The sequence below is a fragment of the Myxocyprinus asiaticus genome, chromosome 10 (assembly GCF_019703515.2).
Source record: "Myxocyprinus asiaticus isolate MX2 ecotype Aquarium Trade chromosome 10, UBuf_Myxa_2, whole genome shotgun sequence".
Taxonomy (NCBI): Eukaryota; Metazoa; Chordata; class Actinopteri; order Cypriniformes; family Catostomidae; genus Myxocyprinus; species Myxocyprinus asiaticus.
In genome coordinates this window covers 3328148-3355956 of record NC_059353.1, presented here as the reverse complement: position 1 = coordinate 3355956, position 27809 = coordinate 3328148, and the positions used below count along the sequence as shown (strand labels likewise).

Below are 27809 nucleotides of genomic sequence, written 5' to 3'. Positions count from 1 at the left end.
GGAAGACCAAGAAAACTTTCAGAGAGAACTCCTCGTAGGATTGCTAGAGAGGCAAATCAAAACCCCTGTTTGACTGCAAAAGACCTTAAGGAAAATTTAGTATTGGTGCACTGTTCTACTGTGCAGCGACACCTGCACAAATATGACCTTCAAGGAAGAGTCATGAGAAGAAAACCTTTCCTGCGTCCTCGCCACAAAATGCAGTGTCAGAAGTTTGAAAATAAACATCTAAACAAGCCTGATGCATTTTGGAAACAAGTCCTGTGGACTGATGAAGTTAAAATATACAGTGGTGTGAAAAAGTGTTTGCCCCCTTCCTGATTTCTTATTTTTTTGCATGTTTGTCACACTTAAATGTTTCAGATCAAACAAGTTTAAATATTAGTCAAAGATAACACAAGTAAACACAAAATGCAGTTTTTAAATGAAGGTTGTTATTATTAAGGGAAAACAAAATCCAAACCTACATGGCCCTGTGTGAAAAAGTGATTGCCCCCTAAACCTAATAACTGGTTGGGCCACCCTTAGCAGCAACAACTGCAATCAAGCGTTTGCGATAACTTGCAATGAGTCTTTTACAGCGCTGTGGAGGAATTTTGGCCCACTCATCTTTGCAGAATTGTTGTAATTCAGCCACATTGGAGGGTTTTCGAGCATGAACTGCCTTTTTAAGGTCATGCCACAGCATCTCAATAGGATTCAGGTCAGGACTTTGACTAGGCCACTCCAAAGTCTTCATTTTGTTTTTCTTCAGCCATTCAGAGGTGGACTTGCTGGTGTGTTTTGGATCATTGTCCTGCTGCAGAACCCAAGTTCGCTTCAGCTTGAGGTCACGAACAGATGGCCGGACATTCTTCTTCAGGATTTTTTGGTAGACAGCAGAATTCATGGTTCCAATTATCACAGCAAGTCTTCCAGGTCCTGAAGCAGCAAAACAGCCCCAGACCATCACACTACCACCACCATATTTTACTGTTGGTATGATGTTCTTTTTCTGAAATGCGGTGTTACATTTACACCAGATGTAATGGGACACACACCTTCCAAAAAGTTCAACTTTTGTCTCGTCAGTCCACAGAGTATTTTCCCAAAAGTCTTGGGGATCATCAAGATGTTTTCTGGCAAAAAAATGAGACGAGCCTTAATGTTCTGTTTGCTCAGCAGTGGTTTTCGTCTTGGAACTCTGCCATGCAGGCCATTTTTGCCCAGTCTCTTTCTTATGGTGGAGTCATGAACACTGACCTTAAATGAGGCAAGTGAGGCCTGCAGTTCTTTGGATGTTGTTGTGGGGTCTTTTGTGACCTCTTGGATGAGTCGTCGCTGCACTCTTGGGGTAATTTTGGTTGGCCAGCCACTCCTGGGAAGGTTCACCACTGTTCCATGTTTTCGCCATTTGTGGATAATGGCTCTCACTGTGGTTCTCTGGAGTCCCAAAGCTTTAGAAATGGCTTTATAACCTTTTCCAGACTGATAGATCTCAATTACTTTCTTTCTCATTTGTTCCTGAATTTCTTTGGATCTCAGCATGATGTCTAGCTTTTGAAGATCTTTTGGTCTACTTCACTTTGTCAGGCAGATCCTATTTAAGTGATTTCTTGATTGAGAACAGGTGTGGCAGTAAGCAGGCCTGGGTGTGGCTAGAGAAATTGAACTCAGGTGTGATAAACCACAGTTAAGTTATGTTTTAACAGGTGGGGCAAACACTTTTTCACACAGGGCCATGTAGGTTTGGATTTTGTTTTCCCTTAATAATAACAACAACCTTCATTTAAAAACTGCATTTTGTGTTTACTTGTGTTATCTTTGACTAATATTTAAACTTGTTTGATGATCTGAAACATTTAAGTGTGACAAACATGCAAAACAAATAAGAAATCAGGAAGGGGCAAACATTTTTTCACACCACTGTACCTTTTTGGCCACAATGAGCAAAGGTATGTTTGGAGAAAAAAGGGTGCAGAATTTCATGAAGAGAACACCTGTTAAGCACGGACGTGGCTCGCTCATGCTTTGGGCTTGTGTTGATGCCAGTGGCACAGGGGAACATTTCACTGGTAGAGGAAAGAATGGATTAAATTAAATACCAGCAAATTCTGGAAGCAAACATCACACCATCTGTAAAAAAGCTGAAGATGAAAAGAGGATTGCTTCACAACAGTATAACGATCCTAAACACACCTCAAAATCCATAATGGACTACCTCAAGAGGCGCAAGTTGAAGATTTTGCCATGGCCCTCACAGTCCCCTGACCTAAACATCATCAAAAAATCTGTGGATTGACCTCAAAAGAGCAGTGAAGCCTTTTGCATGGAAGAATGGGTGAAAATCCCCCAAACAAGAATTGAAAGACACTTAGCTGGCTACAAAAATCTTTTACAAGCTGTGATACTTGCCAGGGGGTATTACTAAGTACTGATCATGCAGGGTGCCCAAACTTTTGCTTCAGGCCCTTTTCCTTTTGTGTTATTTTGAAACTGTAAAAGATGAATATAAAAAAGTAAAATTGCTTAAAATATTAAAGAAATGTGTCATCTTTAAGCCTTTTGGAAATCAGGCCATCTTTTGCTCGCTTAGCTATTCACAGCAACAGAAATTTTGATCAGGGGTGCCCAAACTTTTGCATATATACATTCACAAGTTTGGAATAATGTACATATTTTGCTCTTATGGAAAGAAATTGGTACTTTCATTCACCAAAGTGGCATTCAGCTGATCACAATGTATAGTCAGGACATTAATAATGTGAAAAATTACTATTACAATTTGAAAAAAAAAAAAAAAAAAAAATGTTCAGAACTTCTTAAATTATTTCAAAGAGTTCTCATCAAAAAATCCTCCACGTGCAGCAATGACAGCTTTTGCAGACCCTTGGCATTCAGTTTGTCCAGATACTCTGGTGACATTTCACCCCACACTTCCTGTAGCTCTTGCCATAGATGTGGCTGTCTTGTCGGGCACTTCTCACACACCTTACAGTCTAGCTGATCCCACAAAAGCTCAATGGGGTTAAAATCCATAACACTCTTTTCCAATTATCTGTTGTCCAATGTCTGTGTTTCTTTGTCCACTCTAACCTTTTCTTTTTGCTTTTCTGTTTCAAAAGTGGCTTTTTCTTTGCAATTCTTCCCATAAGGCCTGAACTCCTGAGTCTGCTGTTTACTGTTGTACATGAAACTGGTGTTGAGCGGGTAGAATTCAATGAAGCTGTCAGCTGAGGACATGTGAGGTGTCTATTTCTCAAACTAGAGACTCTGATGTACTTATCCTCTTGTTTAGTTGTACATCTGGCCTTCCACATCTCTTTCTGTCCTTGTTAGAGCCAGTTGTCCTTTGTCTTTGAAGACTGTACACCTTTGTATGAAATCTTCAGTTTTTTGGCAGTTTCAAGCATTGTATAGCCTTCACTCCTCAAAACAATGATTGACTGACGAGTTTCTAGAGAAAGCTGTTTCTTTTTTGCCATTTTTGACCTAATATTGACCTTAAGACATGCCAGTCTATTGCATACTGTGGCAACTCAAAAACAAACACAAAGACAATGTTAAGCTTCATTTAATGAACCAAATATCTTTCAGCTGTGTTTGATATAATGGCAAGTGATTTTCTAGTATCAAATGATCAATTTAGCATGATTACTCAAGGATAAGATGTTGGAGTTATGGCTGCTGGAAATGGGGCCTGTCTAGATTTGATCAAAAATGACTTTTTTCAAATAGTGATGGTGCTGTTTTTACATCAGTAATGTCCTGACTATACTTTGTAATCAGTTGAATGCCACTTTGGTGAATTAAATTACCAATTTCCTTCCGAAACAGCGAAATCTGAACATTAATCCAAACTTTTAGACACCAGTGTGTGTGTGTGTGTGTATGTGTGTATATATTTATTTTGTATAATTATTTTCTTCTTATTGTGGGATGAAATATGACCTGGACATTTTAACAGGCTTTACATTGAGATTCACACAGATATTATGGTGCAGAATGGATAAAACAAGGAGAAACATCATAAAACATGAATGAGTGATATTTCGTCTGTCACATTGGCTTGGAAGGTCACAGTCACTAGATAGATAATCATTCTACAGTAACTACACCAAAAACAACACACAGCTGCCCAATTGACAAGCACAAAGTGGTTAACGCACCTCATATACTAACAAAACATCACAAGATCAAGACTTAACGCACCTCATATACTCACAAAACATCGCGAGAACAAGCGTTAATACACCTCATATACAAACAAAACTTTGCGAGAAGAACAACATTTTTTTTTTTTTTTTTTTACGTTTATTTATTTATTTATTTATTTTTTTATAAACAATTACAATTTACAAACTCAAGTAGGGAACAAGAATTTGCATATCAAATCCTACTTTTGTAATTTAACACAAATACATCTCCATTCATATCACAATAGTTATTGTACACATACTCAAAATGTTTAAATAACAAATCAAAAGCAACTAAACAAAACAAGATATATATATATATATATATATATATATATATATATATATATATATATATATGTGTGTGTATGTGTGTGTGTGTGTGTGTGTGTGTGTGTATAAACATTTTAGTTCTTCAAAATTCAAGGGGGGTTGAATTAATACAAAGCAAGCTTAAGAGTTGAATAGACAATAACTTAAAAGGAAAGAGACTTAGACATCATATTATATAATTTAAGAGACTGCTTATTTTCAGATAAAGTTTTTATGGATAATAAATAATTCTTACATTCATTTTTAAAACAAATTAAGGGTTTACTCTTTTTCCATTTAAATTTTATGTATGTGATATTTACCCATAATAATGATTATGTTAACCATCTTCGTTGTCTCTCTTGAGAGACCATCCATATAAATCAAAACCTGGAATGAATCAAATGAAATAATACCTGTCCTGATTTTTAGCCAGCTGAAGAGATCCTTCCAAAACTGCAAAATGTTCAAGCAAGAAAAAAAAATAAGTGCTCAATCATTTCAGGCTCTTTCAAACAAGAACATTGAACGGGTGGAAGATTTTGCAAGCTAATAGATTTCGATTCAAGTTGCTTTATTGGCATGGTAAAAAGCCAAAGCATTTGTAACATATACATCAAAACTATGGAATAACAGAAATGGAACTATGGGAATTATGCTGTGACTAAATAAAATCCAAAATAAATCAAAACCGTGTTATATTTAAGCATCTTCAAAGTAGTCACCCTTTGTCTAGAATTTGCAGACATGAACTCTTGACATTTTCTCAACCAACTTCTTGAGGTATCACCCTGGGATGATTTTTAAACAGTATTGAAGGAGTTCCCATCTATGTTGGGCACTTATTGGCTGCTTTTCTTTATTATTTGGTCCAATTCATCAATTTCAAAAAACATTTTTTTTTTAATTAAATTTTAGTTTTATAATGAAATAAATTAATATGTTGGCACAATTATATTTTTGTCTACAAAACTAATTTCAAACATTTAAGATCAAAAGATTTTTAAGATCATGAGAAACATTTCAGTCAAGTGTTTCAAAACTTTTGACCGGTAGTGTGTATATATATATATATACACACACACACATATGCCGTTTACACCATTAACTGTTTTCTATCAGACTTAAAGGTGTCCTCTTCCTCCAGGGGGTACTTGGCGGCTCTGAAAATAGAACCCTTCATTGACCTGCTCTTTAATCTCTGGATGTTTTTAGTCTTTTTGGACCCATTTGCACACCCATTTTTTGAGAAATAAAATATTTTAAATACATCCATTTTAAAGAAATAATAATTCTCCTACAAGTGGACATCCGATCCAGTAATCTCAATATATCTTTTTTTTTATTAAAAAAAATAAAAATAATTATTATTATGCTTTGAACAACAAAACACGGCTACAATACAACATACATTTTTGTACCAGGGGAGCAAGAAAAAAAAAAATTATAAAAAAATAAAAATAAAAAAACATACATACATTCACGAAGACACTTGACCTTTGATTTATACAAAGATTTTGAAGACAGAGCACAGCTGAACAGTTTTTAAAGCTTTTCTATTAGTACTGTTTTGAATAGTAGAAATATAATTCTCAATTTCTTTGAATACTACTGAAAAAAGGGGCTTTTTGTTAGAAAACTTACATTTATGAATGTGAAATTTGACTAATAAAATAAACAGATTAAGTAAGCTTCACTATTGACACTGTTGTCATACTTTAAAAAAACAAAAATGACATTTTCAAAATGCAAATCAAATCGAGTTTCTTTTCATTAATAAACGTAGACACATCTTTCCATAACTTTTTCACATAACTACAATGCCAAAAAATGTGGGGCACTGTTTCAAAGTGCAAAGAGCAAAAAGAGCAGTTAACATAAATTGATTTTACCTTATTTGTAACAAAAAACTTATGAGGCAATAACCAAACACTTTCCCAATGAAGGTCATTAACAAATTTGGCCCAATAAGCAGTAGTGTAAGACTTGGTGGCAACCTCCTTTAAAAACAAAGAATGAATAGATTTATTGTTGTTTTTGGATTGTAAAAAACAAATTTTACCACATACTGTATCAGTTGGGTTAATTATGGGCATATCAGTTGGCTTCATTACTTCTCTACATAAAGAAATTACCCCAGAATTAATGGCAGAAAATACAAGAGAGAATTCCATGGGAATCACAGGAAGATTAAATTGCAAAAGAAATTCGTCATAGGTCATAAGGTTTCCCTGAGAGTTAAATAACTGATGGACTAAAACTATACTTCTATCAAACCAGCTTTAAAAAAATACTTTTGTGCTTTTACAAAATACAGCGGTTATTCCAAATAAAATAACGTTGCAGTAAAAATTGTGCTTGTAAATCAGCTTCCAAGCCAATAAAGTTGTGCATGAAAGGCAGATCATTTCTTATAATCACACATTAATAAAATAGAAAGGCCCCCAAGTTGGTCCAAAATAAAATTTGAAATAAAAATCCACAAAGAAGGTTTATTCAAACAGAATTTTAGCCAATTAATTTTAAAGGTATTATTTAAAGTAGAAAAATCTAGAAAATCAAGGCCGCCTTTTTAAGTGAATTTAAAACAACAGATTTACAAATACAGTGCACACAGTTTTCAAATCTGATCAATAACTTTAACAATTTTATTGTGTAGGTGTATAAATGAAGCAACATAGGTGAATCTAGAAACTCCTGCTTTTGACAGAAGAACTCTAAGGGACAGGTCCCTTCATAACCAAAGATTAAATTTCTTTTCAATGGCAAGATTAAAATTCAAAGAAACTCCATCTTGTTCCCTTTTCGAGACAACAATGCCTAAATAATTAACAGCTTCTTTAACAGGAATACCATCCACAGATAAAAGGAAGGAGCTGTTCAAGGCTAATATTTCACTTTTTTTTTAAATGAAGGTACAAACCTGAAGCATTTGAAAATATCTGAATATTTTTTATTGCCTGATGAATCTGACTAGAGTTTTTTTTTTTTTTTTTAATAACAAGGCTGTGTCATCTGCTAGTTGACTAATCAGAATACTTCTACCAGCAATATGAATTCCTTCTAACTTCCTATCCGTAATAACATGACAAAAGGCCTGAGCTACAATAAGAAAGAGATATACAGAGACTGGGCAGCCTTGCTGAATTCCTCTTTCTAAAACAAATCTCTGTGTTGCACCATGTCCTAATTTCACTGAACTATTTCCTCCAGCATACAGAGTTTTCAAAAGTAGGGCCCAAAAACAAAACGCTCTTAAAAAAAAAAAAAAAAAAAAAAAAAGAATTAAACCATCATCCACAATAAGATCTGAGTAATCAATAATGTCGAAGACAAGTCTAATATTATTAAAAATATGACGGATTTTCATAAAGCCTGACTGATTCTCATCAATAATGGAGTTCAAAACCAACTTAAATCGCCTTGAGAAAATAAGGGCGAACAATTTATAGTCATTATTAAGAAGGCTGATAGGTCTCTAATTGTCTAGGAAAAGAGTATCCTTTTTAGGTTTAGGTTTTAAACAAATGACACCTTGCTTCATACTAGCAGTGAGCTCAGAACAATTTAGGCTCTCTGAATACACTTTTAAAAGGAAAGGGGAAAGGAGTTCAGAAAAAAAGCTTATAAAATTCAGCTGTTATCCCGTCATTACCAGGTGACTTATCATTTTTTAAGAAAGAAATTGCTTCCTTAACTTCATCAACAGAATTAGGAGTCACACATGTTTTTTTCCATCGTGATTAATAGAGTTAACAGTACCAAGGTGCTTACAGAAAGTATCTAAATCAGCTACATTAAAATTAGATTTATACAAATTCGAATAAAGGTTATGACAAAATTGTGAAATTTCTTTGGATTTTTCTGAGACAGAAATTATGCAAAGAATAAAATAAGTGTGTGCCAGAGTATAATAAAAACAAAATCAAAACGCTGAAACTTCACTTATCTATCAATATCATACTAAATAATACAATTACATGCCTTCTTGCTTGTACAGTTATACAAAACACTACAGTATTGTTAAAAAGTGAAATAAAAATGGCATTCATATGGATCATCCCCATTAACATTAATAATTGTATGGCCATTGTAATACACCATTATATAATTTCCCCACCGTTGTAAAACATTATTTTGTTATATCTTTATGACGTTTTCCATATCAATCAAAAAACAAGTGAATGTGAATGAATGTAAATGTAACTTATGCACTTTTGTTTCCATTATAAGCGCTTCTTTCAATGGAGCTCGCGCGAGCAACGCAGGGCTAGCAGTAGCAACAAGAGCTCGCGAGAAGAGCCGTGAACGCAGCAACAAGACAACCAAAATAAAGTGAGCACAACAAACCCGGAGTGTATGATGGCGGCGTCGCAGCTGCGCCGGGACAAGAAATCCACCGCCGCCCATCTGAAGGCAGACCTCAAGCGGACTGACAACAGCTCGGCGCTGCGGCAGCTGCAGGATCTGCTGGATAGCGTGCTGAACCCGGAGCGCGGCTCGGACCCGGAGGCGCTGGAGTGGTGTAAATGGCTGCTGGCCGGAGGGGACGGCTTCGACGACTTCTGCCGGACCGTCCGATCCTACGACAATGCCACCCTCTGCGGGCTGGTATGGACGGCCAACTTTGTGGCGTACCGCTGCCGGACGTGCGGCATCTCGCCGTGCATGTCGCTGTGCGCCGAGTGCTTCAATAACGGTGATCACACGGGCCACGATTTCAACATGTTCCGGAGTCAGGCCGGTGGGGCCTGCGACTGCGGGGACGGGAATGTCATGAGAGAGAGCGGGTCAGTATCAAGGCTCGGAGCTCTGACAGGCTGATTGCCAGGGGCTGTGTCTCAAACACCTTAATAGCTCACTGCCTAGTCGGCCTTTTGGGGCATTATATCATTTCATAGGCACGTTCCGAATCGGCTGTGTTTTGGGGCAGCATAATCACAAATCGAGCGAGCTCACTATTCAATTCAATTCAGTGAGCTTTATTGGAATGACTGTAGTACATTAAATATTGCCAAAGCTTAGACATATTATTGCCACTATCTAGACATAGTTTTTGTGCATCACATCATAGCTGTCTTTCGAATCAGTAGCATTTAATGTCCAACCTATTGAGCTGACTACATATACATCGTTTCCTGCATCATGTCATATGTGTTTTCAGAATCAGTAGCAGTTTTTGGCATCATAGGCGCATTGCGAGTCAGCTGCATTGTTGGGCCTTTATATTCTCAAAAATAATGAGCAGACTAGCAAGTCAATTGTTGGGCATCACATCATTGGTGGGTTCTGAATCAGCTGCAGTTTGAGGTATTTTAGTCTCAAATCTAGTGAGCCAACTAGCTAGACATTATTTTTGGGCATCATTCTTAATTATAGGCACATTCTGAATCTGCAAAATTTTTGGGCATCATAATATAGACACTTTAGGAATCAGCTGCATTTTTCATCTTCTTTATTATAGTCACATTTTGAATCATCAACATTTTTGGGCTTCATTCATTACTATAGACACGCTGAGAATTGGCTGCATTTTTGGGCATCATAGTATAAGCACATTCTGAATCAACAACATTTTTTGGCATCAAAATAAAGGCACATTACGAATCAGCAACATTTTTGGGCTTCATTCATTATTGTAGACACTTTCCAAATTGGCAGCTTTTTTGGGCATCATAACATGCACATTCCAAATCAGCAATATTTATCGGCATCATATCATAGACAAATTCCTAATTTGCAGCATTTTTGGGTGTCATAACATAGACGCATTCTGAATCAGCAACATTTTTGACATCACAACATAGACATACTCTGAATCAACATTTATTGGCATCATAACAGACACATTCCTAATCGGCAGCGTTTTTGGGTGTCATTACATAGTCGCATTCCGTATCGGCAACATTTAAGGGCATCATAACATAGACACATTCCAAATCAGCAACATTTATGGGTATAATAACAGACATATTCCGAATCAACAGCATTTATCAGCATCATAACAGACACATTCCGAATCGGCAACATTTATGGGCATCATAACAGACACATTCCGAATCGGCAACATTTATGAGCATCATAACAGACACATTCCGAATCAGCAACATTTATGGGCATCATAACAGACACATTCTGAATAGGCAGCATTTTTGGGCGTCATTACATAGCTGCATTCCAAATCGGCAGCTTTTTTGGGCATCATAACATGAACATTCCAAATCAACAATATTTTTGTGCATCTTTTGTAATTATTGACACATTCTGAATCAGCAAAATGTTTGGGCATCATAACATAGACACAGTCTGACTCAACAACATTTATCGGCATCAAACAGACACATTCCGAATCAACAACATTTATGGGCATCATAACAGACAGATTCCGAATAGGCAGCATTTTTGGGCATCATAAAATAGACATTACGAATCAACAACATTAATGGACCTCATAACAGACACATTCTGAATCAACAGCATTTATCAGTATCATAACATAGACACATTCCGAATCAGCAACATTTATGGGCATCATAACAGACACATTCCGAATAGGCAGCATTTTTTGGTGTCATTACATAGCCGCATTCCGAATCGACAACATTTTTGGGCATAATAACATAGACACAGTCCGAATCAACAACAATTATCGGCATCATAACAGACACATTTAGAATCAGCAATGTTTATTGGCATCATAACGTATACGTATTCCGAATCAACAACATTTATGGCCATCATAACAGGCACATTTTGAATTGGCAGCATTTTTGGGTGTCATTACATAGTCGCATTCCGAATCAGCAACATGTTTGGGCATTATAACATAGACACAGTCCGAATCAACAACATTTATTGGCATCATAACAGACACATTCTGAATAGGCAGCATGTTTGGGCATCGTAAAATAGACATTCTGAATCAACAACATTTATGGGCATCATAACAGACTCATTCCGAATCAACAGCATTTATCAGCATCATAACATGGACACATTCTGAATCCGCAACATTTTTGGGCATCATAAAATAGACCGAATCACAATATTTATCAGCATCATAACATACAGTTGAAGTCAGAAGATTACATACACTTAGGCTGAAGTCATTAAAACTAATTTTTTTAACCACTCCATGGATTTCATATTTGCAAACTATAGTTTTGGGAAGTCGTTTAGGACATCTACTTTGTGCATGACATGAGTAATTTTTCCAACAATTGTTTACAGACAGATTGTTTCGCTTTTAATTGACTATATCACAATTCCAGTGGGCCAGAAGTTTACATTCACTAAGTTAACTGTGCCTTTAGGCAATTAGCCAGTTAGCTTGTGATAGGAGGTGTACTGAATTGGAGGTGTACATGTGGATGTATTTTAAGGCCTACCTTCAAACTCATTGCCTCTTTGCTTGGCATCATGGGAAAATCAAAAGAAATCAGCCAAGACCTCAGAAAAAACAATTGTGGACCTCCACAAGTCTGGTTCATCCTTGGGAGCAATTTCCAAACGCCTGAAGGTACTACGTTCATCTGTACAAACAATAGTACACAAGTATAAACACCATGGGACCACACAGCCATCATACTGCTCAGGGAGGAGACACATTCTGTCTCCTAGAGATGGATGTAGTTTGGTGCAAAAAGTGCAAATCAATCCCAGAACAGCAGCAAAGGATTTTGTGAAGATGTTGGTAGACAAGTATGTATATCAACAGTAAAATGAGTCCTATATTGACATAACCTGAAAGGCTGCTTAGCAAATAAGAAGCCACTGCTCCAAAACCACCATAAAAAAGCCAGACTACAGTTTGCAAGTGCACATGGGGACAAAGATCTTACTTTTTGGAGAAATGTCCTCTGGTCTGATGAAACAAAAATTGAACTGTTTGGCCGTAATGACCGTAGTTATGATTGGAGGAAATATGGTGAGGCTTGCATAATACCAAGCATGGGGGTGGCAGGATCATGTTGTATGGGTGTTTTGCTGGAGGAGGGACTGGTGCACTTCACAAAATAGATGGCATTATGAGGAAGGAAATTTATGTAGATATATTGAAGCAACATCTCAAGACATCAGCCAGGAAGTTAAAGCTCAGTCGCAAATGGGTCTTCCAAATGGACAATGACCCCCAAGCATACCTCCAAAGTTGTGGCAAAATGGCTTAAGGACAACAAAGTCAAGGTATTGGAGTAGCCATCACAAAGCCCTGACCTCAATCTGATAAAACATTTGTGGGCAGAACTGAAAAAGTGTGTGCAAGCAGGGAGGCCTACAAACCTGACTCAGTTACACCAGTTCTGTCTGGAGGAATGGGCCAAAATTCCAGCAACTTATTGTGAGAAGCTTGTGGAAGGCTACCCAAAACGGTTGACCCAAGTTAAATAATTTAAAGGCAATGCTACCAAATACTAACAAAGTGTTTGTAAACTTCTGACCCACTGGGAATGTGATGAAAGAAATAAAAGCTGAAATAAATCGTTCTCTCTACTATTATCCTGACATTTCACATTCTTAAAATAAAGTAGTGATCCTAACTGACCTAAGACAGGGAATGTTTTCTACAATTAAAGGTCAGGAATTGTGTTAAAATGTATTTGGCTAAGGTGTATGTAAACTTCTGACTTCAACTGTAGACACATTCCAAATCAGCAACATTTATCAGCATCATAACAGACACATTCCGAATAGGCAGCATTTTTTGGCATCATAAAATAGACATTCCAAATCAGAAAATTTTAAATTTTGACCATTCAGAATATGCCTATAACGCCCCAAAAACCTTAGAATGTTCAATTTGAATGTGTGTAGGTATACAACTAACTAGATTTTGTGACAGAGACGTGCACTGCTATATGACGTGTGCTGGTGTGCCAGGCAGACGGCTGTCGGAGGGGTGTGGTTAGTAGTGTGGTTGCTGTGGCACCTGATCACTGCCTTACTGAGAGTGACACAGTCTGGGTTATTTTTATCCCACCCATAGGTTCAGTGACGGGTCTCTTCCCACCCTTCCTATTTCCTTTTGACACTACACTGAACAGGACCTTCACTTCAATGTTTGAGTTTAAATGTAACTTGCATGAGATCTTAATAGTGCTTCATTCATCCTGTGTGGGAAATTAGGGTGCATTAGCAGCCAGCCAATCAGCACTGTACAGTACACAAAGCGTACCACATATAATATGATAAAGACAAAAAATGAAAAAGTAAATGCAGTATAAATATGATTCAAAATATATTGGCCAGATTGGCCAGAGATGCTATAACACAGCCCCTAAACCTTACCCTAACAAATCATGTAGAGCTTTCCTCATTAATACGAATGAGTCTTCCCTTGCCATCCTATGTATTGGAAATCCTTCACCTGCTGTATTTCCTTCAGATGCGTTGTGTAAATCACGTGGAAAGCAACTAGTCAATTTCAGGCTGACAGTTTCGACCTCATTAGCTACATTTGACTAGTCTATGCACCCCATAGATAGATAGACAGACAGACAGACAGACAGACAGACAGAGAGAGATTGTTTGCAAAGCAACATCAGCCTGACACAACCTAGATGACAATACATAATATACAGACTATGGAGTGAGAAACATTGCATTATGTGGACTAAATATACACAGAAATAAGTTCTGCATGATTATAGATTGCAGTACTCAGCTGTCATTTCTCAAAAACTTGGTTATAAATGTGTCATAGACAGTAGAAGTTCAGATATGGGGCTTGATATGACTTCTGGAGCTTCAGGCTGTAGTTGACATTAAATGTTGTGCGGGAATGAGGATATTGGCGGATTTATTCTTAGTTGACGTGGTGTGAAAAGTCATCAGCTCTGCTTTTGCTTTTGTTCTTAGAGGTGTGTGGCAGGGTGAGCAAGAGACAGATACAGTGGGTGTGGCATCAAGCCTCGGAGAGGCATTTACTGGAAACAATAATAAACTTAAAAAATGTCCAAAAGGGGTAATAAAAGTGTCAAAGGGGGAATAGTGTTCATAATAAAGGGGGAATCTGGCATCCTCTCGGTGAACGGGGCTCCGTGAAAGGGGCGGGGTAGTGTTCATAGGAAAGCCCAGGCATGGGCTGGGACAGTCGGCTGCTCACGCTCCCCTCCAAAGTCCACAGTGCGTGGGGTGGCGGCATCACTGGCGGCCTGTCTTCCCAGGCCAACGGCAAGCGTGAGGGGAAGGCGGCCCGACATCTAGCCCGTCGGCGGCAACGTGAGCAGTTCACCCCTGGCAACTCATTACAACCTCCGGGGGTCCGAAGAATGGGTCCGACTCGTTCGATCCCTCCCAGCTCTGGTCCTGGGCGTGCGAGGATGCCAGTGTGTGCACACATGGAGATTTGAAGCCGGCTCCCCAAGAAGAGGTGCGCACTGCATTTTAAAGACAGCGGTGATGAAGCATTATCCCCATCAGGTGTGCTTCATTCACCGCTGACCAAACGCGGCTTATTAATTATGCACCTCTTCTCGCTCTCCTGCCCAACTCCCGTCATGAGCCTGGCTGAAGGGCAGCCCTAAGAGGCGGGGTTGACGACGAGCCAGAGGGGCGGATCATTCCGCCACAGGTGACATCACACAATTCACATGCTCTTTCTTTTTCAAAGTGAAAGACTGTCCATTGGTTTATGCACCCAATCATCTCTCGACTCTCTCCTCTCATGGGCTTGGCTTCAGTTCAGCCAGCTTGCGTTCAGAGCCATAATGTCAGTGCATTACCCATCAAACTCTGCAGACAATGTGAATTTCAGTGCATTAGCTTAGCTAGCAAATTGGATCCCACAGGGGCTGATCGCTCAGACGTCTTGACTTTAAGCACTCATTGAAGTCTATACAAATTTTACAGTATGATTAAGAGAAAAGGTGGAAGCTTGAGGAGAATCATTAATTTTGTTTTATTTTACAAGAGTTTACAATAGGTTTGTATAGTGAAAATATTCTTTCAGTCTGCATATTGTAGTTGCTTGTATGTAAACCTTTTGGCCTAATAATAAAAAAACTTTGTCTATCACATGAATTAAACAGGATTGAAAGTTAATGGGATTTTTAAACGATGAAAGCACCAACAGCTTTTTACTCTAAAAAAGAATAGTAGTCTACTAGGATGACATTTGGCAGGTTTGTTATTCACATGTTCTGTGTGTAACAGGTTTTGCAGTAGGCATCAGTTAAAAACTGGTGAGAATGTGCCCTCCATCCCTCGTGATCTGCTTCTCATGTCTGAGATGGTTCTGCCGCGGTTTATCATCACTATCATCCAGTACCTGAGAGACGGCTACATAGAACCAGGTGAGACACCAAATCACACCGCGATCCTTGCAAGATATCAAAAGCCCTTTTGACATTTAATCCCGTGCAGAATATGAATTGCAGATGCTTTAATTCAATTTTCACTAGTTAAATTGCATTTTTGAAATCAGTAATTTACATTTTCACTATGAATTTTTTTTTTTCATTACTTGCAGAAATACACATCATTGATATAACTAGTAATTCTTTTTATATCTTACTACATTTTCACTAGTAGAATTTCACAGTGATCTGTCATTCACAAAATTACACATACAGTATATATATATATATATATATATATATATATATATATATATATATATATATATATATATATATATATATATACACTGGCGGACAAAGGTTTGGAATAATGTACAGATTTTGCACTATGGAAAGAAATTGGTAATTTTATTCACCAAAGTGGCATTCAACTGATCACAATCAGTTTGTCCAGATACTCAGGTGACATTTCACCCCACGCTTCCTGTAGCACTGCCATAGATGTGGCTGTGTTGTCGGGCACTTCTCACACACCTTACAGTCTAGCTGATCCCACAAAAGCTCAATGGGGTTAAGATCCATAACACTCTTTTCCAATTATCTGTTGTCCAATGTCTGTGTTTCTTTGCCCACTCTAACCTTTTCTTTTTGTTTTTCTGTTTCAAAAGTGGCTTTTTCTTTGCAATTCTTCCCATAAGGCCTGGACCCCTGAGTCTGCTCTTTACTGTTGTACATGAAACTGGTGTTGAGCGGGTAGAATTCAATGAAGCTGTCAGTTGAGGACATGTGAGGTGTCTATTTCTCAAACTAGAGACTCTGATGTACTTATCCTCTTGTTTAGTTCATCTGGCCTTCTACATCTCTTTCTGTCCTTGTTAGAGCCAGTTGTCCTTTGTCTTTGAAGACTGTAGTGTACACCTTTGTATTGTATAGCCTTCATTCCTCAAAACAATGATTGACTGACGAGTTTCTAGAGAAAGTTGTTTCTTTTTTGCCATTTTTGACCTAATATTGACCTTATGACATGCCAGTCTACTGCATACTGTGGCAACTCAAAAACAAACACAAAGACAATGTTAAGCTTCATTTAATGAACCAAATAGCTTTCAGCTGTGTTTGATATAATGGCAAGTGATTTTCTAGTATCAAATTAGCAGTTTAGCATGATTACTCAAGGATAAGGTGTTGGATTGATGGCTGCTGGAAATGGGGCCTGTCTAGATTTGATCAAAAATGACTTTTTTCAAATAGTGATGGTGCTGTTTTTTTACATCTGTAATGTCCTGCCTGTACTTTGTGATCAGTTGAATAATTCACCAAAGTGGCAAAGAACCGATTTCCTTCCAAAAAGCGAAATCTGTACATTATTCCAAACTTTTGGCCACCAGTGTGTGTGCATATATATATATATATATATATATATATATATATATATATATATATATATATATATATATATATATATATATACATACACACACACACACACACACACACAGTTGAAGTCAGAAGTTTACATACACCTTAGCCAAATATATTTAAACTCAGTTTTTCACAATTCCTGACATTGAATCATGGAAAACATTCCCTATCCTAGGTCAGTTAGGATCACTACTTTATTTTAAGAATGTGAAATGTCAGAATAATAGTAGAGAGAATGATTTATTTCAGCTTTTATTTCTTTCATCACATCCCTAGTGGGACAGAAGTTTACATACTATTTGGTAGCATTGCCTTTAAATAGTTTAACTTGGGTCAAACATTTTGAGTAGCCTTCCACAAGCTTTTCACAGTAAGTTGCTGGAATTTTGGCCCATTCCTCCAGACAGAACTGGTGTAACTGAGTTAGGTTTGTAGGCCTCCTTGCTCGCACACGCCTTTTCAGTTCTGCCCACACATTTTCAGATTGAGGTCAGGGCTTTGTGATGGCTACTCCAATACCTTGACTTTGTTGTCCTTAAGCCATTTTGCCACAACTTTGGAGGTATGCTTGGGGTCATTGTCCATTTGGAAGGCCCATTTGCGACTGAGCTTTAACTTCCTGGCTGATGTCTTGAGATGTTGCTTCAATATATTTCACATCATTTTCTTTCCTCATGATGCCGTCCATTTTGTGAAGTGCACCAGTACCTCCTGCAGCAAAGAACCCCCACAACATGATGCTGCCACCCCCATGCTTCATGGTTGGGATGGTGTTCTTCGGCTTGCAAGCCTCACCTTTTTCCTCCAAACATAACGATGATCATTATGCCCCAAATTTTTGTCCATTTTGTTCCATCAGACCAGAGAAAAGTTCTCTAAAAAGTAAGATCTTTGTCCCCATGTGCACTTGCAAACTGTGGTCTGGCTTTTTTATGGTGGTTTTAGAGCAGTGGCTACTTCCTTGCTGAACAGCCTTTCAGGTTATTTCGATATAGGACTCGTTTTACTGTGGATATAGATACTTGTCTACCTGTTTCCTCCAGCATCTTTACAAGGTCCTTTTCTGTTGTTCTGGGATTGATTTGCACTTTTCGCACCAAACTACGTTCATCTCTAGGAGACGTAAGGCATCTCCTTCCTGAGCGGTATGATGGCTGCGTGGTCCCATGGTGTTTATACTTTTGTACAGTTGTTTGTACAGATGAATGTGGTACCTTCAGACGTTTGGAAATTGCTCCCAAGGATGAACCAGACTTGTGGAGGTCCACAATTTAGAGTGGTCTTTGCTGATTTGATTTTCCCATGATGTCAAGAAAAGAGACACTGAGTTTGAAGATAGACTTTAAAATACATCCACAGGTACACCTCCAATTCAGTACACTTCCTATCAGAAGCTAATTGTCTAATTGTCTAAAGGCTTGACTTCATTTTCTGGAACTTTCCAAGCTGCTTAAAGGCACAGTTAACTTAGTGTATGTAAACTTCTGACCCACTGGAATTGTGATATTGTCAATTAAAATTGAAACAATCTGTCTGTAAACAATTGTTGGAAAAATTACTCATGTCATGCACAAAGTAGATGCCCTAAATGACTTGCCAAAACTATAGTTTGCTAATATGAAATCTGTGGAGTAGTTAAAAAATGAGTTTTAATGACTTCACCCTAAGTGTATGTAAACTTCAGACTTCAACTGTGTGTGTGTGTGTGTGTGTGTGTGTGTGTGTGTGTGTATGTATATATATATATATATATATATTTGTTTAGTAGTTGAAATTCCAATTTCACATATCAGCTATGTTCTTACTAGTAAAAATAATTTTTGATATCAATAATTATATTGTTGCTGGTACAAATATTAAATTCTGATATCAACAACTGAATAACAACTAGTGAAAATGCTGATTTTTTTTTATATCAGTTTCTAAGTTTTCATTAGTAAAAATGTGAATTCTTGATATCAAAAATGGACTTATAACTAGTAAAAAAACAATTAAAAAAAATTTGATATTTGTAACTTCATTTTCACTAGTAGAATTTTTCAAAGATCTGTCTTCACTCCTGTTCAAAACACAATCACAGTTAAAATTCCAATTATGTAATTATTTTATGTAATATGTTAGATTTGGTGCTTTAGATATCTGGAAATGTATTTCAGATACCAATAAATTAAAGATGTTGTAAAAGACTTTCTTACTAGTTAAAAACACATTACAGATTACTGAAATTAACATAGCCACTAGTGAAAACCAAATTACTGATATCAAAAATGAGCATTTTTACTAGTTGTAATTTAATTTTGAAATCAGTAATGGACTCTTGCGCTAGTAACAATTTAATTATTGATATCAAAAATTATAAATTTAACTAGTGAGAGTTGCTGGTATGTGTATTTGGAATTTCTACTAGTAAAAAAACAATTTATAGATATCTGTAATTGCATTTTGAACGGATTGAATGACAGATCATTGTGAAATTCTACTAGTGAAAATGCAGTTACAGATACTAGTTTTTTTTATTTTTATTGTTTTTTTTTTTACTAGAAATACAAATTTTGAAATCAAGAATGTGTGTTTCCGTGCGTAATACCATAATTTTTTATATTAATTATTAATGTTTTTACTACTGAAATCTTAAATACTAATTTAAGAAAATTTGTTTTTTCACTAGTAGTAATTCCATTGCTGATATCACATATTTTAACTAGTAAAAATTTAATTCCTGATATCTATAGTTCACATCCTGCAAGTAAATAAATGTCAAAAGGGCTTTCCATATGCAATACAGCTGTAACCTCTTCAAAGACAGATTTATGTTTCGTTTAGAGCTGACACGGTGGATTCAGATCATAACTCAGTTTTCATCATTAATTTTTTGAAACCCAGTAAATTTTATATTATTGCAATAAAAATAATGTTAAGTTAAAAAATTGTTATAGGAATATATTATTGTGTAATAATAATTACCATTATTACTATAATAATTTATTATTATTATTATTATTATTTAATAGTAATTTATTTCTTGAACAATTTCTTAACTTATTATGCAGTCCCGGTAAACCCTCAAGCCTTTATTTCAGTTGAAGCTTTTATTTTGAAAACTGAAGGAACGGAAGCTTATATTGTTTGAAGTTGAGTTGACAGCAGCCTTTTAATGCAGTGAAATGCTCTCATCTGCCTTGCTGTCAACAAAAACCTGCTCTCATGGGTTTATTTTAAATGTGTATAGTAAATTGGTGTTACTATAATAAAATAGTAAAATGTGTATAGTGGAGTGGTGGTGGCGTAGTGGGCTAAAGCACATAACTGTAATTGCTTTAATGTGCTCAGTGCACGTTAGCACACCTAACTGAACTCAGAGCACATCTGTCACTCAGGGCACCAGATAGAAAGAGTTTGTGTGTATGGAGCGGAGAACCACTTTGAAACCACGTGTAATACAATGATTCCGGTTACATGTATTTAAGAAAGCATTACACACTATATGCACATAGGCGTAGCACAGCGGGCAGCCCTCGCGGTTTGAAAATCGCACTGGGTCATACCGTCATTTCGATTTTATTTCGGTTAATCGTTCAGCCCTAGCACAAGTTTTCTTGAAAATCACTAAAAATTGGTTTATATATTAAATAACCCAGTTATAATGCCTATTTTTGGAACTCCAGTCAGTGAATTAAATACTTTATAAATGAAAACTACTTCCTCTTTATTTGGAACAAGACTATCAATGTCAAAATAAGTAAATAAAAATCAACTTGTTTTCAAAAATCAACCTTAACAAAATGCTAAATTTCACAGTATGCTACATTTCAGTTTGAAACCGATTGCTTGTATTACGAGTGATTATCGCCGTGCGAAACAGTTTGCAGATTAGCAGAGTTTTCTGCTCTGTGCTGTCTTTTGTGAACCCAAACCACAGATGTTGCACCTGTTTTAATAACAAACTCCTCTTCATTTTCTTGACCTATTTGGGAGTCATCCCATTCTGTGGAGATTTCTTTCTCCATTTGGGGTTTTCCTATGTCAGAAATGGTTAAGTAGTGCAAATGATCCTGCTCTGAGCTCTCCTGTCTATGGAGCACAAATATCAGAAAGCCTCCTGGACTCTCTCGCACTTCAGAGCTCCAGAGATAGCACGTGCCACAGTCACGTGAAACTTTTGCGAGTCAGATGAGAAGAATATTTAACGAAGCGACAAACACTAGATGAAGGTCATTAAATTTGCTTGTGCGGCCGCAGAAATATGTTCAATGCCGGAAAAACCCTGTCCATGTTTCTGCAATTCTCTCAGTCTCACGTGAAGCCCTGCCCACTGATAAATAAGCCCACGCTAGCACGTGGATATTTACATATCACGATATACACAATATAGCAAAATCCCTATCGATTGGTACTATATCATTCCCATAATATACACCGATCAGCCACAACATTAAAACTACCTGTATAATATCGTGTAGGTCCCCCTCGTGCCGCCAAAACAGCTCTGACCCATCGGAGCATGGACTCCACAAGACCTCTGGAGGTGTCCTGTGGTATCTGGCACCAAGACGTTAGCAGCAGATCCTTTAAGTCCTGTAAGTTGCGAGGTGGGGCCTCCATGGATCGGACTTGTTGGTCCAGCACATCCCATAGATGCTCAATCGGATTGAGATCTGGGGAAGTCTGGAGGACAAGTCAATACCTTGAACTCTGTCATGTTCCTCAAACCATTCCTGAACAATGTTTGCAGTGTGGTAGGGAGCATTATCCTGATGAAAGAGGCAGCTGCCATCATGGAATACCGTTACAATGAAGGGGTGCATATGGTCTGCTACAATCTTTAGGTTGGTGGTACGTGTCAAAGTAACATCCACATGAATGCCAGGACCCAAGGTTTCCCAGCAGAACATTGCCCAGAGCATCACACTGCCTCCGCCGACCTGCCTTCTTCCCATGGTGCATCCTGCTGCCATCTCTTCCCCAGGTAAACGACGCACACACACCCGGCCGTCCACATGATCTTAAAGAAAACATGATTCATCAGACCATGCCACCTTCTTCCTTTGCTCCATGGTCCAGCTCTGATGCTCACGTGCCCATTGTAGGCATTTTCAGCAATGGACAGGGGTCAGCATGGGCACTCTGACCGGTCTGCGGCTACGCAGCCCCATACACCGCAAGCTGCAATGCACTGTGTGTTCTGACACCTTTCTGTCATGGCCAGCTTTAAGTTTTTCAGCAATTTGTGTTACAGTAGCTCTTCTGTGGGATAGGACCAGACGAGCTAGCCTTCGCTCTCCACGTGCATCAGTGAGCCTTGGGCACTCATGACCCTGTTGCGCATTCACCGTTGTCCTTCCTTGGACCACTTTTGGTAGGCACTAAACACTGCATACCGGGAACACCCCACAAGACCTGCTGTTTTGGAAATGCTCTGACCCAGTCGTCTAGCCATCACAATTTGGCCTTTGTCAAAGTCGATTGGATCCTTATGCTTGCCCATTTTTCCTGCTTCCAACACGTGAAATTCAAGAACTGACTGTTCATTTGCTGCCTAATATATCCCACCCCTTGACAGGTGCCATTGCAACAAGATAATAAATGTTGTAATGTTGTGGCTGATCAGTGTATATCGTCATATCGCCCAGCCCTATTACTGTTGAATCAAATGCTCTCTAGAATGAGAATCAGAACCATCAGAAATATTATAATACAAACAATCTCACAGTCTGAAGTGTAAAATACAAATAAAAATCATTCAACAGCTTTCCCTGTGGTTTTGTGTAATATCTGCCCCGTGTGTGTGGAGTGTATTGTCTGAGCCTGAACACGCTGGGGTCACATATGCTGATTTTTTTTTTTGTGTCTCACAAACATCTTATCATGTGCTCCCAGAGTCGGCGGCTGACAGAGATCTACAGAAGGTTCTTCAGCAGTTAGAGCCACACATATCGTTCCTAGAAGAGCTCACCAAGATGGGTGGGGCCATGCGCACTGTTCTCACCAAGATCTTAACCAATCAGCAGACCTTTAAAGAGCTGAGTATGGGTGAGTGTGTCACACCTGATGCTGTTAGCGCCTCACTTCTACACTACTACTCTCTGACACTCCTTTGGTTTTCCCTTTTCATACATGTATCTGGGTCATTGACAAATAAGCTTGCCAGAGATGATAAAAAGGAGAAATTACAATTTACAATAAGGTTTCAGTTGTTAGAATTAGTTTATGCATTAGATATCATTACTAGCAGTGAACAATATATTTTTACAGCATTTATTAATCATTGTTAATGTTAGTTAATAAAAATACAGTTGTTAACTGATAGTTCATGTTAGTTCATAGTGCATTAACTAATGTTGTTAACATATAACATTTTTGATTTAAAAAATGTATTACTATTGAGTTACTGTTGAAATTAACATTAACCAAGATTAATGCTGCCTTCAAATTAACTCGGATGTGGGATATTCCAACTTGATATCTCCGGTCTCCGACCATAAAAACATTCCATTGCCAGATGCTCTGAAGATGACGTGTAAGGAAACAAAACTGCAACGCTCCCGTTAGCTTAACAGGTGTTTGACTGTAACCAGAAATGTCTCCTAGCAGCCCAATTGATAAACAATGCTGCAATGCTAGCAATTGTGCTACAGGTGTACAATTATCAAAAGAGATTATAATGTTTTGTACACCTGTTTCTGCAGGCGTTTGTTAAATAAGCTTTAATATCATGTAATGTTGGAACTTACACTCAATCATTGATATTACTTAATAAAAGTGAATATTTATCACTTTGTGTATCTCCCTGAGTGCCGACATGTTAGTGTGACGTCACGCACCTGCATCTCGGCGAAATCGGAGTTGAAATTTCCGCACGAGTTTCCAGTTGGAATTCCGACTTGAAGTGGTGTTCCATTGCACTTTTCCTTGTAGGAAGTTGGAAAATCTGATTTTCCTAGTTGAATGGAATGCAGCATAATAAATGCTGTAAAGTATTGTTCATAGTTAGTTCATGTTAACTTATTTTAAAGTGTTACTGAAAAATTGTACACATGTATTATCAAGTTCGTAGAAAAATAATCTTTGTGTCTGTTGATTTCATACATTTTTTGAAAATATTTGTATAGCATTTTCTACAAAAGGATTAATGAAAAGTTGTGTAACCATCAAGTATACTGTATATGTGTGTGTGTGTGTATATATATCATGAATATCAAGAAGTTTTCTTAGTGTTACTCCATTTAACCTGAACAAAATGTGCCTTTTCATAAAATGACAAAATATTAGATGTTTTTTTTTACTTCACAGTCATGTGGATCTAAAGGGGTCCTTTTTTTTTGGTCCTGTTGGTTTCAACACCTGACTTTGATTTGACGTACAAACGTTTTTAAAATATTAATTATATATATATATATATATATATATATATATATATATATATCACTGCTTATTTTGGAGTTTCTTAGGCCCCCTTTACACCTAGCATTAACATGCGTTGCATATCCGAATATTATCTGGGTATTCTTTAGCTGGACTGCATTTACACCTTGCAGTCAAATACATCTCCACGCTGCTCAAAATGGGAAAACTCAAATTTAGGGCTGTACGATTATGACAGAAATCATAATTGTTGATTATTTCCCTTGATATTGTAATTGCAATTAATTTCGATTTATAGAATTTACATTAAAATAATTATTTTGGTGGATCAACTAAAAAAATAAACAAGTTTATGTTGGCTACAGATCCAAAACAAACTGAGAACTGTGTTCCTGAATGACTTTATTGCTGTTGTATACATCAGTAAATCCAGACTACCGGCAGTTACCTAAACTGTCAACTTTACATTGGCCCTCTGAAAAGCATAAAAAACAAAGCTGTTATTATGTCTGTGATTGGTTAAAATGATCAACCACTGCAAAAACATACTATAAAGAGTAATTTAAATGGAAATGTTTGACGCAACAATAGTAGACCTACATGGACTGCTATAATTGACACTTCATGATTAGTTAATTGTGGCAGCTGTAATTGTAATCTCAATTATTTTTTCCAATTAATTGTGCAGCCCTACGCTACTGCATATTACATCAGAGGCTGCGGTAACTGAAAATTCTCATTTGTTTAGCACATTTTAAAATCATTGATGGATAATTAAAAGCTTTTTATCACTTTGACAGTTAAATAATAAGGTAGCTCTCTAGACATTTCCATTGTAAAGAATGCTAATAATGACTAGAACACAGACCAGGAGCAGAGGTTGCGCTAGACATTTGTTTTATCTGTCACTCTGATGGACTGAGTTTTAAATTTCTGTCATGTACTGTACTAGGTCTACATTCAGGGCCTAGCATCCACTATAACTTGCAGATTTCTTATACATTATTAGAAATTGTAACCAGCCACATAAAATTTATAATCCTAACTGGTGTGTTTTGTTTAAAGGTGATATGTGTACATTTCTTTAATATAAAAATACTTTCTTCTGTCCCAGTTTAATGGGCAGTGATATACCAATATTTGGGCAGTTTGAGATTATTGGCATTGACCAAAGACCGTGCCCCTGATTAGTAGTGTTTCAGAATGTACCAACAGCATTGATGATGTATAACGCACATTTGTCTTTTTCTTTTTTATTATGAATTGAGTGTAAATATTGTGTAAAATAAGTGTACATTTTTGACATGCACAAAAGTTTGGGTATATCTCATTTGCAATCATTTAATTGTGTGTGTGTGGATACACACACACACACTACAATTAGTAAGCCATTGGTAGGTTGACTTCCGGATGAGTGTAATTACTGCGGCTCTCTGAATCTTAAAACATTGCTCTCTCAACTCCTGGCTTATTGTTCTCATGTCTATATTGTCCACAGGTCAAGAGGAAAATGTTTATGCAAAGAGGAACTATGAGAAGTATTTGTCTGCTTTGAAGAGTTCAGGGCTGGTGTCAGTGGAGGAGAAGGGGGCAGGAGGAGCGGGCGCTGGGGCAACAGACAGTGCTGCAGGAGCACTCAGTCTACTGGGTAACACCACTGCCTCTTCTGTGCTTTTTTCCAGTAGAGCAACATTGTGGATTAACTAAAAGTAGCAATGCTACTAACTTAGTAATCATTTTTATTCATGTAGCGCTTTTCACAATACACATATTTTTAAAGCAGTTTTACAGAAAATGATGCTGTAATGTCCTCACTGAGCGGTTTCATTGAAAAGCATCATTGAAAAACATGCCTTTAAACTAGTTGCCTTAGCTTAGGACCCCAGTGAGCAAGCTAAAGGCATCTGTGGCAAGGAACACAAAACTCCGTAAGAGGTTAGTTAATGGAGAACAAATAACCTTGGGAGAAACCAGGCTCACTGTGGGGGCCAGTTCCCCTCTGGCTAACATCATGAATATTATACCAATTAGGGTTGCCACAGTGTACCGTGTTACCGGTTTTACTTAGTAAAAGGGACAACACCGGTGTGAAATTTGATACTGGGTGAAAGGGGAAATATTATGAATGGAACTTCCAATATCAATATAATAGAAGTAATAATAATAGTTGCCTAATGAAAAGTTTGTGACCCATGATAAATGAAACTAATTAATGCATTGAAACCCAGATGTTCTTTACCAACGTATCAAATTACACAGGCAGCAAAGTACGTGCACTGACAGAAGATGTTTAATTGCAGGTAGCAAATATAATGTTCTTGGTGGGTAACTGTAAGACATCTCGGATTTGAAATGACGCAAGAAATGCTGTTAAACGTGCTTGAAGAAACACACTTTATTACATTTTTAAGAACAGATGACAGAAAAGCCGTCTATGCGCATGTCTGATGCGCTGTTTGTCCGGAGGCGTGCTGTCTTGTGGAACACACGTATGTAGGGTTAGGGTTAGGTTAGGGTTAAGGTTCTCACTCTTTCTTTGTTTCAGTCTTCGGAAAATGTTTTGCAAGAATAATATCGTCTATGAGAATGCTGCAAATGACCACAGACCATCTCGGCTCAGGAGGTGCTCTGAGTTCATTTCGCTTTATTTCCACAGAGCAGTTCATTGTGAGCGCAACTCTGCAGGGTCACTTTATATGTAGCCTATACATCAGTGATTAAATCATAAAATAATACAAAAATGCATTCACCTCGAACCATGATTTATATTTCAGTGATTATTATCATCATTAGAATTATTATGTTTACATGTATAATTGTTTTTATATCTTAATATGTATTAGTAATTTTCCACCTGTTGTCATAGACGGATACTTGCGTGACGGTAAATGGAAAGGTGGTTATATATGTGTTTTTTTTTTGTTTTTTTTTACCACTTTATTATTTTAATTGCTTTTTCGTTTTGTTTGAAGTGCAATTTGAATTTAGAGATGTCTTTTGGTTTAAGTTTTTCATTTTTTAAATAAAAGAATTACATTTTCAATGCAAAATCACTAAAGCAAGAATATTCACCGATACCTCAGCCAGGGGGTTGACGATGTAATTGGATACTGTGATTAAAAAAAAAAAAGTTTTTATAAAAATATCGTGAACCTATTTCTTTAATATCGCCCAGCCCTAGAAGGGAACAAAACAAATTTATTCACACACTTAAAGTCATTACCCTTCCAAAGCAGCTAAA

At 37.3% G+C, this 27809-nt stretch overlaps 1 protein-coding gene across 2 annotated transcripts in view; it reads left to right on the top strand.

The window, feature by feature from the left end:
• The first annotated feature begins 4573 nt into the window (after positions 1-4573).
• Positions 4574-27809, top strand: part of LOC127446818 (E3 ubiquitin-protein ligase ubr3-like) — a 168332-nt gene continuing 145096 nt past the window's right edge. For both annotated transcript variants that reach the window (XM_051708064.1, XM_051708063.1), the window contains exons 1-4: positions 4574-9277; positions 15639-15778; positions 23084-23236; positions 26067-26216. In XM_051708064.1, the coding sequence (XP_051564024.1) occupies positions 8847-9277; positions 15639-15778; positions 23084-23236; positions 26067-26216 (874 nt within the window). In that variant the 5' untranslated portion in view covers positions 4574-8846. The remainder of the gene's footprint in view (positions 9278-15638; positions 15779-23083; positions 23237-26066; positions 26217-27809) is intronic.